The sequence below is a fragment of the Ochotona princeps genome, chromosome X, assembly GCF_030435755.1.
Source record: "Ochotona princeps isolate mOchPri1 chromosome X, mOchPri1.hap1, whole genome shotgun sequence".
Taxonomy (NCBI): domain Eukaryota; kingdom Metazoa; phylum Chordata; class Mammalia; order Lagomorpha; family Ochotonidae; genus Ochotona; species Ochotona princeps.
In genome coordinates this window covers 96319399-96335672 of record NC_080865.1, presented here as the reverse complement: position 1 = coordinate 96335672, position 16274 = coordinate 96319399, and the positions used below count along the sequence as shown (strand labels likewise).

At 38.1% G+C, this 16274-nt stretch overlaps 1 protein-coding gene across 3 annotated transcripts in view; it reads left to right on the top strand.

The window, feature by feature from the left end:
- The window catches only part of FGF13 (fibroblast growth factor 13), a 541249-nt gene that overhangs the window by 314937 nt on the left and 210038 nt on the right, over positions 1-16274 (top strand). For 2 of the 3 annotated variants that reach the window (XM_058658920.1, XM_004587750.3), the window contains exon 3: positions 3181-3348. The exons of the other annotated variant lie outside the window; for it this stretch is intronic. In XM_058658920.1, the coding sequence (XP_058514903.1) occupies positions 3181-3348 (168 nt within the window). The remainder of the gene's footprint in view (positions 1-3180; positions 3349-16274) is intronic. 3 annotated transcript variants of the gene reach the window in all.

Genomic DNA, 16274 nt, shown 5'->3' with positions numbered 1-16274 from the left:
GGGGGTAGTTTTCTCCTCCAATTCTGTATAATATCTGTGTGGCTTTGGAGTCCTGGATGAGTGACCTATATGATGGAAGATGGAAATAATGACTATATAAGGTGACATTTCCATGAAGAAGCCTACTTCTTGGCAGCTGGTCTCATGGATCTCAGAAGCCTTCCCAAGAGAATGGGTCTTGTGGATCCAGATATCAGCCATGAGACTCTTTTACCACCTTATGTATATTGAGGACTCCAGTCTCTGAAATATGAGGAAACTTTGTGCAAAACAAGTACCTATATAATCACAGGAATTATTTCCCACCTTTAATGTTTAATAAATCCATTGTTATGAAGGGAAGCAGAAATGATTGAGTGGAATATGTCCCAAAGGTTCGAAGGAATAGAAAAACAATTGATTGGCAGAAAACATTAGACAAACCTGGGAAAGTAACATTCCATGGTTCCCCGATTTGATGAGCTGCCTGCTGTGCAAACTGAAACCCTTAGAAGTATTGTATTCTCATCCCTTCCTGTAGGCGAGTGTAGAACAAAGGTTCTCACCTGCCTTTGTTCTTGGTTCCTGTAGGCAAAGCTGTTTCATGCTGCTGTCAGTTGCACAATCAGCTACTCTCCTATTTTAGGGAGACATGAGAATAAAGTGAATAGGAAATAATTTAAATTTTAGATAACAAATACCCTTAAGTAGTGATATCTTATGGATTTCAGTTATGTGTTGTCTATAGAGCGCCAATGTTTCTATAAGTCCAAATTATTTATATCTGTTGCGTCAAGACAACACCAAGCAACTGTTAGATTGACTACTTTTTCCCCTGATTTACCTCAATAGACTGATGTTCAAGTCATTGAGGCAGCCTGAGATCTAAAGCTGAGCCATTAACTCCCAGATGCTCATGATTTCCAAGGAAATGTTGTGTGCCTGTGGTTATTACTCAGATTGCTCCTTAAATGCTCTGATTTTGGCACCTTTTCAATTTCTAAATTTAATTTGAAGAAAAGAATAAAAGAAAGTTTTGTGGAGAGTAATTATCTTGTACTTTTGTGGCCTTCATGTTTTCCCTACCATGATGAATTTGGGGGTTAACTCTTGTGTCAGCATGTCACTTTCACCAGAATTGCTGTATGTTAAAGGTAACCAGTTATATCTAATTAAGCAATAGTGATGGAAGTGTAAGGCATTTTCTGGAAGTTAATTATCAGCTGGGCATAGCTGAAGGCTGGAGAGTCAGCCAAAGGCTGTTAGATTCAGTCCGCCATTAGTCTCTAGGCATGCCCATTGGTGATGTAATTGTTGGTATTGAACGGTGAAAATGGAAAGGAAAATTTATTGATATTTGTCATGAATTTCTGAATAACAAATTTCCTGTGCAATTTCCAAATGTCACTTCCTTTATCTTCCAATTGCTCTTAAATTTAAAAATAGTTTTCCTACATAGTAGTCCATGAAAATAGAAGCTCTCATTTGGCAAATAATTGTGAGTGCTTTTGAAAAAATGTTCCAATCTTGAGAGTTTTTCAAGTCTTTTGGATGCTAGAACTAGAATTTATCTTGAACTCTGAACCTAGTATTTGGTAAGTGTATATGTAATATTAACATTTGCTCATGGCAAAAAATGGTTGCAAATGTTTTGAATAGAGGCTATTGCTAGCAAACATGTCAATCTAAAAACTGGCTACTAAGAAGCTATGTTAACTAACTTGATAAAGGAAGGGAACTTTCTGCCAGAGAAAGCCATAGTGCTATGGATATGTAATGATTTTGATTACCGCTGCTGAATGCTAGAGGAAAACAAAGAGAACCGAATTAAATAGATATCATTTTCTTGCATAAGTCAATGTTTTGTGAAGGAAGAAAGCAATTCCACATATAGACAATCTAACAAGAACTTGTTCAAAACTCATAGTACTAATATAAAATGTACATAGATTTTATGCCTTTTATCCACACAACTCGAATTTCTTAAAATCAATCAAAATCTTAATGTGTTGTCAAAGAATCTTCAGATCCCATCTAAAATTCAGTCATAATAATAATAATAATAATAATAATAATAATAAAAAGAAAAACACAGATTTATTCTCCCCGTAAAGGAGTTTGCTGGTGGTGTCAGTCCTCCTAAATGCATGTTATGTGTGTGCATTTGGGGGAGTGGAATGAGTCAGCCCATCATTAATCACAGCTTTGGAGGCACTGACTCATGCCTGTTGAAATGGCCTGGTTGGATAGGGTGTGAAAGTTAAAAAAAAATCCATTCTGGAGTCAGTTCTGTTTCTGCAAATGTAGTTCAAATTTGCACCTACTTAGTGGGTGGTTTTCAGATGCAAGCGTATCACAGTGGACCTGTAGAGACAGACATCTGTTTTTTGTCAGGGAAAAAAATAGTAATAAAATGTAAAAAAGAAAGAAATAGTAAGAAAACATGGACTGAGTGTATAGATAAGTGTATATCTAAGTATGTACATATGGGTCAGTATATGTCTAAAGACAAAATTAATAAACCAAGCCTAGCTCTTTCAGAATCCATTGAGGCAGGTCTTTGGGTCTGGCTGTGATCCTTAGGCTGCAATCTCTTGCCTTCATTAAAGGGTTTTGAGTATCTTAAGAATATTCACAACAGTCCCAGCCCTATTAGGAAGTCAAGGAGTAAACAGAAGTGCTTTTCTTTCTTTCTAACCCAGTATATTCTGCTTAGAAGCTATATCCTCATAACAGGAACAGAAGAAGAAATAAGGCGAAACAAATTCACTGATAATTGGTGGACATTAGCAGTTTGACCTCTAAATATTTATATTGTATCTGAAGTTTAATCATGTGAGCTCTATATGGTTTTTGGGTGCAACATGGGTATTAATATTAAAACATTTTATGGCACTATGGGAATAATGTAATACTGTGAAATTTTCATTGTACTAGCAATAGCTGTATATGTGAGTATAACTGAGTGTTTATTTCCAGGGCTTCAATGTTTTAAACCAAGCCCCTGAAATTAAAATTGCCAAACTACTAGATGTTCGTCTTTGGAGGTGTTTATTATTATTACTATTATTATTACTTATTAATTTATTTATTTTAGAAATGTTGTTTCTTTAGTCTTCCCTGGGAATAGATTTGATTTAAGAAGTTGTCTGCCTTCGTGAAGCTCTAACTTAAGTTCATTTTGTTATGTGGTGACCACAGTTCTGGATGACGCCCCCCCTGGCACACAGGAATACATTATGTTACGGCAAGATTCCATCCAATCTGCGGAATTAAAGAAAAAAGAGTCCCCCTTTCGTGCTAAGTGTCACGAAATCTTCTGCTGCCCGCTGAAGCAAGTACACCACAAAGAAAACACAGAGCCCGAAGGTTTGTGCACGACAGACGTGTTTTGCTTGTTTTCTCTCATTCTTTCTTTCTCTTTCTTTCGGATTGTGCATTGCCCTTTGGTGTGCTGTGTGTTGTTCAGCCCTTGCCATAGCTAGGAAGCCTTCTGGCTTGATGGTGAATGTGTTATGCAGTCTCAGATGGGACACTGTATAATTCAGTCATCTCTGGCACACTGTGCAGTCTGCTGCTGCTTTTTGCAGCTGAAACATTTTCAGTTGCCATCATAACACTGCCCTGTTTTGGCTGCCCAAGTGCTTGCTCCTATAGCCAACATCTGACCAAGTCGTTTTCCCATCACCTTGCATTCCTGAAGCAGCAGTCAGCTGAGGAATGACACTTCTAAAATGAAATAATGAGAAGACTATTTCAAATTTTCCAACTTCCCCACTCCACTCCATAAAGCTTCTGCATTGCGCTGGAAGAATGCTCATGATCTACTTAGTTCGCTGAAGCCGGCCTGGACTTCCCATGTAATGCACGCCCAGTTGCACTTTGCCATGGTGAAATGCATGCCTCAAGGAAATTATCAATAGTTTGATTTTCTTTTCAGCTGAAGCACAGTTTTGGACAACGCTACTCACTGTTACTTAAATTGAGGTTAATAAGGTATTCATATCCACGTCATGGGTCTCTTTCTAAAGTACCTCAGCTGCTGAAGGAGCATTTATTCATTTTTGCAACACCTTTTACCAATATGTATCAAATAAGATTATTTTTTCACATTATAAGTAAAACGTAGCAAATTTACTGTAATTTGTGCACATTACAACTTTCAGAATTACATTTGAGCATGGTAAACATGTATGCTAATTTAAAATTTATTATGAAACAACTCTTATCATATCAATCACCAGTGCTTAACCTTCAAAGGGACAGATTCCACTGGTCCCGTGGCAGTGGTTTACAGTTTTGTATGATTTCAAGTGGCTCTTTTGTAACATTATGGGACTCCTCCACATAATCATGTTTCTGATCTAGAAAAGACTCCCATGTGTTTCTGTTTGAAGACTGATGCGTAAGGAAATTACTCTAGGTAGAGTTCATCCAGTGTTTTGGAAGAAAATATTTTACATTCTAAAATGTCCCCCTCTATTTCTTGCAAATGTTCATTGGCAGAAAAATGAGAAACCTACATCTGTCTATGCTTAATTCTATTTAAGTGATAGATTAGATCATTCACAATGAATTTCTATCCGGACTTTTGGTATACATGTTGTTTCCTTTGAGTGTGAGTTCTAGTGCCAACATTTGTTCATCTGCAGTGTAAATATTGATCCTTTACAGCAAGTAAATTCAGTCTTTTGGTGGTTTAGTAGAGAACACAGTAATTTGATTTTACACTTCACTGAGACAAAAGTAACAATTATTTGTGTTTCAGTATTTTATTATGTTCAGAATAAAACTATACTAAAAGATGAGAGCTGATATCTATGTACATGTAGGAGGGATTGAAATACTATTTGCAATCTTACTACACACCTTCAAATAACTTTGAAATGAAAACACTACATCTCTATACAAATACCAGAATCCAGAAAACCTGATATGGATCCAAAGAAAACATGTTGTGGAACAGACCTTGAATGAATAAGGAAAAATGCCAAGAAATTAACATGCTTACTTCATGTAGGATATCAAAGCCTGTCATTTCCAAGTGGTGAATTAACAGTGAGTTTTGAAGGGTTTTGTGGTGAATCTTGCAACACCAAAGATGTTTTGAAAGATCAGTTTTGGATGGTGTAGGGTATAGCCTTCATTTCTTAAAGTTTATGTAGCATTTTATTATAATAAGTGGGAGTAAAACAGTTCATTTTCAAAGAAAGTTAGTATCTTAGGTCCAAACTATACCCATACATTGACACATTTTATTCTCATGTGAAGCATTTTGAAAGATATTTTGCCTCATTTTCTCTGTGCCAGAGTGTGAGACCCTAATTTACTCTGTCTGTGGATGCCCATAATTTCACAGCAGGAAAAGGCAGTGTGCAAGATAGTTAAACTACCCACTGTTTGGTCTATGCATGCTATCCTGCCAAATGGCTCCTTTCAACGAGAATACATTCATACAATCTCAAAACCAAAACAAAACAGAAACAATTCCTCAGGGATGAAAACGTTTAAATATGGAGGAAAATAAGCGTCAGGGCCCCGATGTATGAATTATTAGGTCAGAGTGTTTTAGCCTGTTACAGCAGGAATTAATTGGATTTTTCTGTGTTGAATTTATAAAATCAACCAGCCATTTCTTGAAATTAGTAGAGGTAGAGTCTTTGTGCTTTTTTCTGGTTGCAGCCGTTTGTAAGGACCAGCTATCTCCATAGTTCACTATAATTTGAGATTTGGTACAGATGACTTATTTAAGAGAATTCACAATCATTTATCTTTTGAAGATTTTTGGGTTTTTGCAATGTCCAGTACCCCCAAGAATCCATTTAAAGCATGGCTTTTCAAAATACAGGCCAAATTGCACTTCACAGAATCAGGTTTCTCTTTATGAACAGCCAACTCCTAAACAAATTCTTTTAATCTGTTTCAAATACTTGTAATTTTCAGCGATGCGATTGTTTCCATAAAAACCACTTAGGAAAATAAGTGAGTACTTATGTGAGTACTGGATTTTGCCTGAGGAAGCACATAAATGTATCAGAGCATCTAATTTGGCTTAGTACCAGCAACATTCTTTGTTATAAAAAAGCCACATGGAGAGTGGAGATCGTTACCAAAATCTTTTCTTACCGTTCCAAGTGCCTTTTGGCAAGAGAATGCATAATCCTCATAGCTTTACTCTTTTGTTCACTTTCTTTCTATGTCATGAATACCAAAATGAAATCACTGATTTAGAGTAAATCCTGGAAGCCAATCTATTATCAGCAGAGTAGCTGCTTCCCAGATGTCACTCATTGGGCTGTTACTAAGGTTTGAAGATGGTTAAGAGGAATTGCAGAAAGCTACACGTGCTTGCAGGAGATACAATTGAAAATCTACAGGAAAAAATATTTGCTTCTAGGATTAACATTTCTGATTACAGTAGAAAATTTGAGTTAATACAAAATACTAAAGCTCAGCATCTTGTCACCATCTTCTATTCAGGCATTTGGTCTCTTTCCTATATAGTCCTGTTGTCATGTGATTACACATGAAAATTACACACCACACACACACAAACACACTATTTCAAAAAGTTCTGGAAATGCATATTGTGAAAAATGCACGTGTATCAAAAAGATTTCGTGACAAAATAAATTTACCATTCAACTCCAATTTTATATTCCATGAATTTTTAAAATACCGTCACACACACACACACACACACACACACACACACACACCACCTGTCTCATGTTGTCACTAACCTTTTTATCCAGACAGGCAATGCTTTGTTTGATGGAGATATTCTCTGCCCAAGAATGTGATGAAATGCAACAGTTTTTACATACCAGAGAAAGCAAATTTATGTTCTAAATGTTAAGGAGGTGTATTTATTTGTAAATAGTACAATGACTATTACTGTGATAATGCCTTGATTTCTTTATTCCAGAACAGCCTATGTCAACATGAATATCAGTGTTGTTTAAATGTTAGGAGAGAGAAAAGGTAAAAGATTTTTTAATGAGCATGCTAAGTTCATTTCATATTCATTTTTTCAAATGTTTTCTGTTTTCAAGCCTGCCTCATTTCAATACTGAATTTCCTTTAGAGAAAAATGGGTCAGTACTGGCTTGATTCAATCATACATTCTATTAAATTAAGTTGCTATGCAATCCTTTGTCACTAAGCTAGAATTGGGTATAACAACCACAGATGTGCCTCAAAATGTCTTGATTTTTGAGAGAGAATGGAATATTACTATTCTATAAGATATCATGGAGTCATGAGTTTGGACAGCTCCAAAAAGATAAAAACAACTTTGTTCTCAATCTTTTGATTTCAATCTATGTGTGGCTTAGTACCACTGTGCCTTTGATTTATGCCCAAAAGGATAACAAAATGATGCCAGAGAGTTTTCTTTGCTCACTAGCAGCTTAATTGCAGAGTCACAAGGATGATAAAAATATTGGTCCAAATAAAAGCCAGCAATCTGAAAGAAGTGGTGATTAGCAATGAGTAAGCACTGTCCTCTTCCCACAAAGTGTTCAAATGTGTTCCTGTTCGTTTCGTATCCGTTATTTCTTAGAAGATAACTTGTTATATACTAATAACATTAGGATACCAGCAATGGTATTGAAAACAAATTTTCTATTCTCTCCTGTTTCCCCGACTGAAGCGCAGCAAGCATGAAATCGAGTCATATTTGGAGGATAGTTTCTACTCTCTGTAAAAAACATAATCTGATGAAGGAAGTGTACTTAGCAGCCAATAATTTAATTTCAGGACAGGATGGGCATTTATTATTCTGTTATTGAATATATGCATCTCAATTTAGTCTCTAGGCTGGCTTTTATAGTAGAAACTAATAACCATTCATTCTTTGAAAATATGATTCACTTATTAAAGCAACAGGCCTCCTTCTCCCTTGTGCTTGGCTATTTCTATCATGGTGGTGATGTTAGTTTCCTGAGATGAAGAAATATCTTCTATGCACTTTTATTTCTCTCTCTCTCTCTCTCTCTCTCTCTCTCTCTCTCCCTCCCCCCCCCCACACACACATATATATATATATATATGCATACATTGAGGTTTGAGGTTTATTTATTTGAAAAGGAGAATTCTAGAAGGGGGGATTTTTTGCATCTGCTAGTTCACTCCTCATTTGGCCACAAAAACCAGGGTTGGGCCATCCACCTATATCTCTTACATGGTTAACAGAGGTCTAAGCATTTGGGCCATCTTACACTGCTTTCTTTGGGCATATTTACAAGGAGGTGGATTGGAAATGGGCATCTGGAATTCTAACCCATGTGCTTATGTGATGCTGACACCATAGGTGTTCGCTTAACTTGCTGGACCACAACACTGCACCTCCTGTAGAGTTCTATTGACTGAGGTTTCTCTTACTTAATATTGAGGGTAAATATGTCAGCTTTATGAAGCTGTCACTGATGATCTACTTCAGTCACTTGAAATACAAGGATAAATCTCCCATCTGTTGGCTCACATCACAAATGTCCACAGCCAAGATTAGACCAGCTTCGAGCCAGGGGCTACAAACCCAATCTGGGTCTCTCATGTAAGTGGCAGGACTCCAGCAACTTGGGTGATACCTGCTTTTTCTCAGGGTGTACATGAGCAGGAAGTTGTAACTGGAGGCAAATCTGTTACTCAAACCTGAATATCCCAAAGTGGGATAAAGGTGTTGAAACAGCATCTTAACTGCTAAGCCAAATTCCCACATTCCCCCTTCCAGACATTTGCTTTTTTGTTTGTTTGTTGTGTTTTGTTTTGTTTTTTAATAACACAACCCTGGAAAGTGCTCTGCAATTTTACTGGATCAATGATGCTCTATGATGGTGGCTTTGATTAAAATAAAATCACATAAACTCGAAGCATGATACTTGAAAACATCTGGGATGGTATCCACTCATGAAAGTGCCACCCTGTTGAAAGCCATTGCAGCAAGGATCTATTTGCTATTGCTCTCTGATGTCTCAGCAACACTTCTTGGTTTTTGTGTTGTTTTGTTTTCACAATAAATTGATAAAACTGCTTGAGAAAATACACTCCCATGAGAACTCATGAGAGACCCAGCTATACTATGACCTGTATCCATAGAGGTAAAGCTGGAATGAATTTTAGCAGATTCCCCCAACGAGGCACCACCCGAATATTCAGAAATTGGCCTGTGATGAAGAGATACAGGAAAATGTGCTGCAGCCTCTCTTGTGTTTTAAGTGACGTCTCACTAGGCAACGAAAGTTTGATCAGGAAAGGACATAAGTGATCAGATTATATTGTGTGACATAAGATAGAAGCTCGGTTTGCCCTAGTAATATCCAGCTATGAAGTGGACTTAAAAATTTTAAGTTTCTTAAAAATTTTTTGGATCCATGTTATTCAATTATGTTCTATGAGACTAGATATCTCTATGTAAGGAATCCAATTCTGTGGTTTAATTATATGTTTTCCAAAGTCTACATCACTCTTAGAGGTTAGCAGTGTATCTGAGTATTTTAACATATTATATGGAGGTCTCTAAAGCATATGTTGGGAAAGACTGTGCTGGCTCCACTGGTCATTATGTTCCCAAAACAAACCTGGGCTTTGCTGGTGTCACACTGTGGAAAATTGTTGTGTTCTATGTATCTCAATGGAAGTGCTACTTCTATCTATCCAAAGGGAAGTGCTACTCATGGATCAGTGGTAGGGCTGAAATTGTGTATTATCAGCCCATAGATAAGTGAGGAGCTTGAGTCAGAATATAAATCACTGCACTGATGTCTTCATCAAGAAATAATTGAAGCCTGGCTGTGGAAAATACTGTCTGCTGAACTAAATAAAAATGTCCTAAGTGACACAGCTCAGAAACTCCAGCACTAGGTCTGTGGATTATACTTCTAGTAACACTGCACATTTTTTTAAGTTGAAATCTTTTTGAAGATGTATTTATTTATTGATTTATATTGGAAAGTCGGATATCCAGAGAGGAGGAGAGAGACATAAAAGAAGATCTTCCATCTGATGATTCACTCCCCCAGCGGCCACAATGGCCGAAACAGTGCCAATTTGAAACCTGGAGCCTGGAGCTTCTTTTGGGTTTCCCATGTGGGTGCAGGGTCCCAAGGCTTTTGGCCATCCTCTTCTGCTTTCCCAGGCCACAGGCAGGGAGCTGGATGGGAAGCAGGGCTGCTGGGATTAGAACCAGTGCCCATATGGGATCCTAGCACGCACAAGGTGAGGATTTTAGCTGCTAGGTTACTTCGCTGGGCCCACCTGAGGAACTTTTAAATGTTTGAGCTCAACATTACACCAGAAGCAACCAAACTAAAAGACAATCCTGCAACATCTCTTGTTGTGCAGGTTCAATTCAGGTAACTTTTGAAAATTTCCCAAGGTTATTCTCATGTGCTAACAGACTTGGAATTGCTGTCCTAGAAAATAATCTCCCTGGCATTAGGCCTGTTGCGTGATGTCAGCTGTCAGTTTATAAATGTTTTCATGCTGATTGCATGGGGCTCTTCAGGAGGTACCTACCCTGTGACTCAAGGGCAAGCTGGACAGATTGTACTTATATGACCTTTTTAAATGACTCCATATACAGCACCCATTGTTCCTACCTCCCCTACATACACCCATCTTGCAAGTTTGTCTTTTTGATGCTTTGTGCTTTTTGAAAAATAATCAGGTGACTTCTCCACAGGAGTGTGGTCATCTGCCACCTTGTGACCAACATCTTTGTTGCAAGCAGTTATGATGCTCATTCTACTCTCCAATTCTCATTCAGCTTGCATATATGAACGGAAGAGTCTCAGGATTCTTGTAGAAATGTACCTCAAGAAGATGGATAAAAAGAAGGGAGTGTTTCAATATGCCAGAAAGGTACTGCTCCTTCTTGTTTCCTACAACTCTAGAAAGAGATGTCAAAACTTGACTCAAACTTCTCATGGTCTGTGTGTCTGCATTACACCAGAAGCTGTCTTATTTAGGCACCATCCTCTTGTAAAGAAATAGTCAGCTGCTGCAACATTACAATTATTACAGCAATATTTATGTGGAAATGAAAATGACTGGAAGGCTTTAATTGCTATGTGTATTTATAAATTCTTCTGAGCATTGTAAATGATATTGATTCAGGAAACCTTGTTTTATTTCTTATAGCATTCCTTCGTGTGCTTAAAATAATCACTTGTATCATGCCTATGGGAAAGTGTTGAATAAGAGGCATTACATTCTTCATTTTATCAGCAAATCCTCCTGTCTTGCCTTGTATCAAATACCCACACACCCACCCCCAACACATTAAAATCACACGTTTGTTTTCCCCCACCTGCTGACAGATGTGTACTTATAAGCCCCAGATATTTTAAGACATATGTTCTCAGAAAAGTGCCAGGGAAAACTTTGAGCACGTCCTACGTTAGAAACAACAAGTGGACACTGTCTCACCCACCAGATGTATAAGGGGAAATGTCTATTGGTGGACCACTTCTTACAGGGCAAGCATTGTGCAAAGCCTGTTTGAGGGAGGATTGCCACAAATATGGCAGTACAGAGAGCTTAAGTCTCTTTCCCAACAAATGGCAGGACTGGATTAGAACTAATTTTTTTTTCTCGTTTCCAAATCCTATAGCTTTTCCCTTCCATGACTTCTCCGCAGCCCTAGTACTTACCACTCTGTACAAAATGTGCACTTAATATCTAAAAGCAATTTAAGCATAGTGTAAACAGCTTTAATACTCAAACACTGTACATATGTCATCCATACTCTTGTGTGAATAGGGTATTGTCATAAACAGAATAGGGACCAGGGATCTTTTTCCATGGGCCTGGGGGTAGATTATACCACTCAGAAGAAGCAAATGAAAAAACTTCCTTACATTCAAGGAGATAATAACTTTGTAGGAGCACGAAAGAACGAGTGCAATGGCTAATAACAATATTATTTTTTCCTAAATAAAAGACTTAACAGGTCATTTGCCTAGTCCCTTTAGGCTGCCAGATGCTCTTCTCTACCTATAATTGTATAAACGAGAAAAAGTAATTTCTAATTATTAAAAAACTGTTCCTATTGCTGACTTTTTGGTGCAGTAGAATGAGCACCACTGATGGAAGTGCTATGAACACTTGCCCTGATTATTATTTCATGTCCATAGCATTAGTTATCACCCAGAAAACTAGACATCACCACAATATTAGCTCTCCCTACTTGTAGGAACCCTACTCACTAGTCCAAGACAATGGAGTAAATGATCACAGAATTATTCAGAACTTAGTGTGCGCTAAACATTTTGCTTAACATTATCTAATGCTAACAAGAAACCTTGAAGCTATGTAGATATGTCCATTTCTCCATTTTATGGAGGAGGAAATTGAGACTCAGAGAAGTGAGATCACTTGTAAAAAAATCACTTGACCAGGAAGTGATCTAGAGGATTCTCAAATGAAACTTGTGGCACTCCGAAGTCCTTAGTCTTCAGTTACATAAGAATATATATATATATTTTTAATTTTTATTTTATTTTTTAATTGATTACATTGCATTATGTGACACAGTTTCATAGGTACTAGGATTCCCCCCACCTCTCCGCAAACCCTCCCCCCATGGTGGATTCCTCCACCTTGCTGCATAACCACAGTTCAAGCTCAGTTGAGATTCTTTCATTGCAAGCATATACCAAGCATAGAGTCCAGCATCTTATTGTCCAGGTAAGTTTAACAGCTTGTTGGGGAGACCTTCACTAGTCTGAAGGTAGAGCCGGCAGAGTATCATCCCTATTAATTAAAAGCCCTGACATAACATCAGCAACGATTTATAATGTTATGGAATTAATTGACATAGTATTGAGTAACCAACATGTTGGAAAAAAAAATGCAAGTTCTTTACCACATCCTGTGACGCCTTCGTTGACGTTTCAATTTTAGTTTATACACGACCGGGTTCTATACACGTTAAAATGGCTATAGATTACTATTCAGCTGTCTCGTGTCTATTTACATTATAGTATTTAGCATTATATAGCACTAAAGCATAATTTTGCTGAACTTCACTTTTTTTTTTGTTTTTCGGGTAGTCTAGACTGGCTTATAACTAACAAGACATATGTCAACAATTGAGGTGCAGAACAGTTTTAGGGGGGTGTGCAAAAATCTTCAATACCCTAGTGAGCAGTAACCAATCTTTGTGTCCCACCTAACAAGGTGTAAGTGTATCCACGCTGATCGTTTCTTGTCTGATTCCAAGCTTTCCTTGTTGCTCTCTATCTATTCTAGAGTTTTGTTTGTTTGTATGTTTTGAGGGGTTTCTGGAGCGATCCTGATTGTCATTGCGAGAGAGGGTGGGGGCCCAAAGTTGGAACTAAGTGAGGACCAGAGAAAGCTCTCCTCCCTAGTCCCGAAGGAAGTTTACTATTCTTCTGTTTCTGAGGACTGCTCAGGGTTCCTGGCTGTTGTTCTGATGCCCTTGGATCCTGCGAGGAAGGATTTGGATTTCTTCCATCCCATGTGGTAGATCCAAGCGGGAATGGATGACCTCAGAGTTCTTGGCCTCCGAAGGCACTCCAATTCCCCGTGGTCTCCTTGGCAGTTGGGATGTAGTCCTTGGTGCTCATACTGATGGTCCTTGGTGAGAATCCGTGAGTCTTCAAGGTTGGGATACAAGCCTCCTCCTGTCCCCCTGCTCCACTCTGGGGTCGCCCCCCTGCTCTGTGCATATGACATCCTGTAAAGAGGTTGTCAGGACCGCTCTTAATTCCCCTTAAATGTCTTTGTAGTTTAACTCTTGTCTAATGCTGATTCCAGTCTGTTGTCTATGAGTTACCAGTTATGATCCTGGTAGCTTAAATTTCGTGCCTTCCTTACACGTTCTAGGGAGATGGAAGATTTCTCTGCTCTCCCTCCCCACTATGGTATAACATAGGGTATTAAAAGTATATTAGCTTTTACAGTTCTTTGATATAGATCGTAAGCAGTCTGACTTACTTTGATTGTTGGTTCATTGGTTACTTCACAATATCTTATTGCATGTGAGATAGGCTGCTTGAGGTTGAGATAATATTACATTTTACATATACTGTTTTTCATATTAACATCATATCATCTTAAATTAAGGCAAACATGTGGTATCTAACCTTTTGGGATTGGCTCATTTCCCTTAGCATTATGGTTTCCAGTTTGGCCCATTTGGCCACAAAGAACTGCATTTTGTTTTTTTTTTAATAGCTGAGTAGTATTCCATGGAGTAGATGAACCATAGCTTTCTTATCCAATCGTCTGCTGATGGGCATTTTGGCTGCTTCCATGTTTTTGCAATTACTGATTGTGCTGCTATGAACATAGGAGTGCATATTGGTTTCTCATGAAACAGGTGTTTTGGATATATTCCTAGGAGTGCTATAGCTGGATCATATGGTATGCAGATTTTGAGTTGTTTCTTTATCCATTACCCTTTTGATGGGCATGTGGGTTGTTTCCATGCCTTCCATATTTTGGATTGTGTTGCTGTAAACATAGGATTGCAGATGGCTTTCTCATATGCAGATTTTACTTCCTTTGGATATGCTTCCAGGAGTGAGATAGTTGAGTCATACAGTAGATCAAGTTTCAGTTATCTGAGCACTCTGCATACTACCAGTGACTTCCATCGTCTCTACTCTAGCCTACACTTGCATCAGCAGTGGAACAGGGTACGCTTGTTACTATATCCATACCGCAGCTATTGTAGATTTCTGTATGTAGGTGATTCTCACTGGAGTTAGGTGGTTTTTATTTGTATCTCCCTGCTAGCTAGGGAGCTTGAGCATTTTTTTCACATGTCTACTAGCTATTTGTATTTATTATTTAGAAAAAAAACAAGATAGCCAGATTAAGTTTCAAAAGATTTTCAGGGAGATTTTTCATTAGTGTTGTCATAGTCAAAATGCTTTATCATCTGCAGTGTCAGAGTCAGGGGTTTTCACTCTGCTGGTTTATGTTTGCTCCTGCAGGAGAGTTCTTTACCCATCCAGGGAAACAGACCTTCTACTTTAAAATCTTCTCCCACACAATAAGTTCCTGCCTGACCAAACTTTTCCTACCTTGTGTGAAGCAGGCAACATGCCTCAAGAGCTCTGCCAAAATACAATGTGCCACTGGCAAGGTATTATCCTCTGTTATTTGCACAAAGTGGGATTGAATGCAGTGGGCCATTTGCCCCCTTAGACAAGAAGAGAGTAGTCCCAGGAATTTTCATGACATTATTCTATGCAGGATATTATGTTTTATGTTTTGGTTTGATACACAGCTATGTTAGCATGTTTATTGTGCCAGGCACTTCAGTTTTATTATTGCTAATCCCCCCAATCACCCCATAAGATATGCACCATCAGTCTAAATGACACACTGTTAAAATTTCAGTATTGATGTTAAATAACTTGCTTTAAGTCACAAAAATAATCAGTCTTAACTGAGATTTGAAGCCAAGTCTATTTAGCTCTCAAACCTGATCTTCTCCACCATACTATGTAACCTCAGCTTCTGCTATATCCTGACTCCACCTTTCATGTACAATGCTGTCAATGAGAGCTATTGTGAAAAACAAAACTGTAGAATTCTCTCATTAGCATATATTTACCCACAACAATGATTCACAACTTTCCTTTGTGTGTTTTCTGCTACATGGTTTCAGTGGTTGGCTAAGCAGTAGGCAAGGGGTTGGTCAGAGAAGCATCCTGAAATTCACATTTTTTTAAATTGTTGCTCCCCATATGAATGCGCGCACTGCAGATTATGTTTCCTGCAGTGTTTGCTTGATTGGAGCAATGCTTCAAATCCCTGGTTTATCTCAGTGAACCAAAAGCTTTAAAGAAATCTTTACTGATTCTACATGATCTGCTTTCCCGAGGAAAAGGAAGAGTAATGCCTGGTTTCTGAATTGATGTCCATGTAGTTAGAAAGGTCTTTTTTATATATCATCCAGATTTCAGAACTATTATCCAGGGCTCACATGTTACAGCCTTCCTCTGTATTGTTGCTCTCACCTTCAATTTTGAAGACCTTTTACCCTGAAAGGAGTTGCCCCATTTTAGAAAAATCTGTTCATAGTAGAGGGGGATTATAGGTTCTAGGATATCAGTGTTGTGGACATTTGCTTAGTCAGTCTCTGTTATACTAACACAGATAACTTTTCCTTTATTAAGTGCAGATATTTAATCAAGAACCTCAATCAGTTGTTTTAGCTGAACTCTACCTTGGACCTGTGATTGCCTTCATGGTGGCCCAGTAGCTTCTGCCCTGTCTTAAGGAAAGCACTGAAACAAGGGAGATGTACCCTTCTA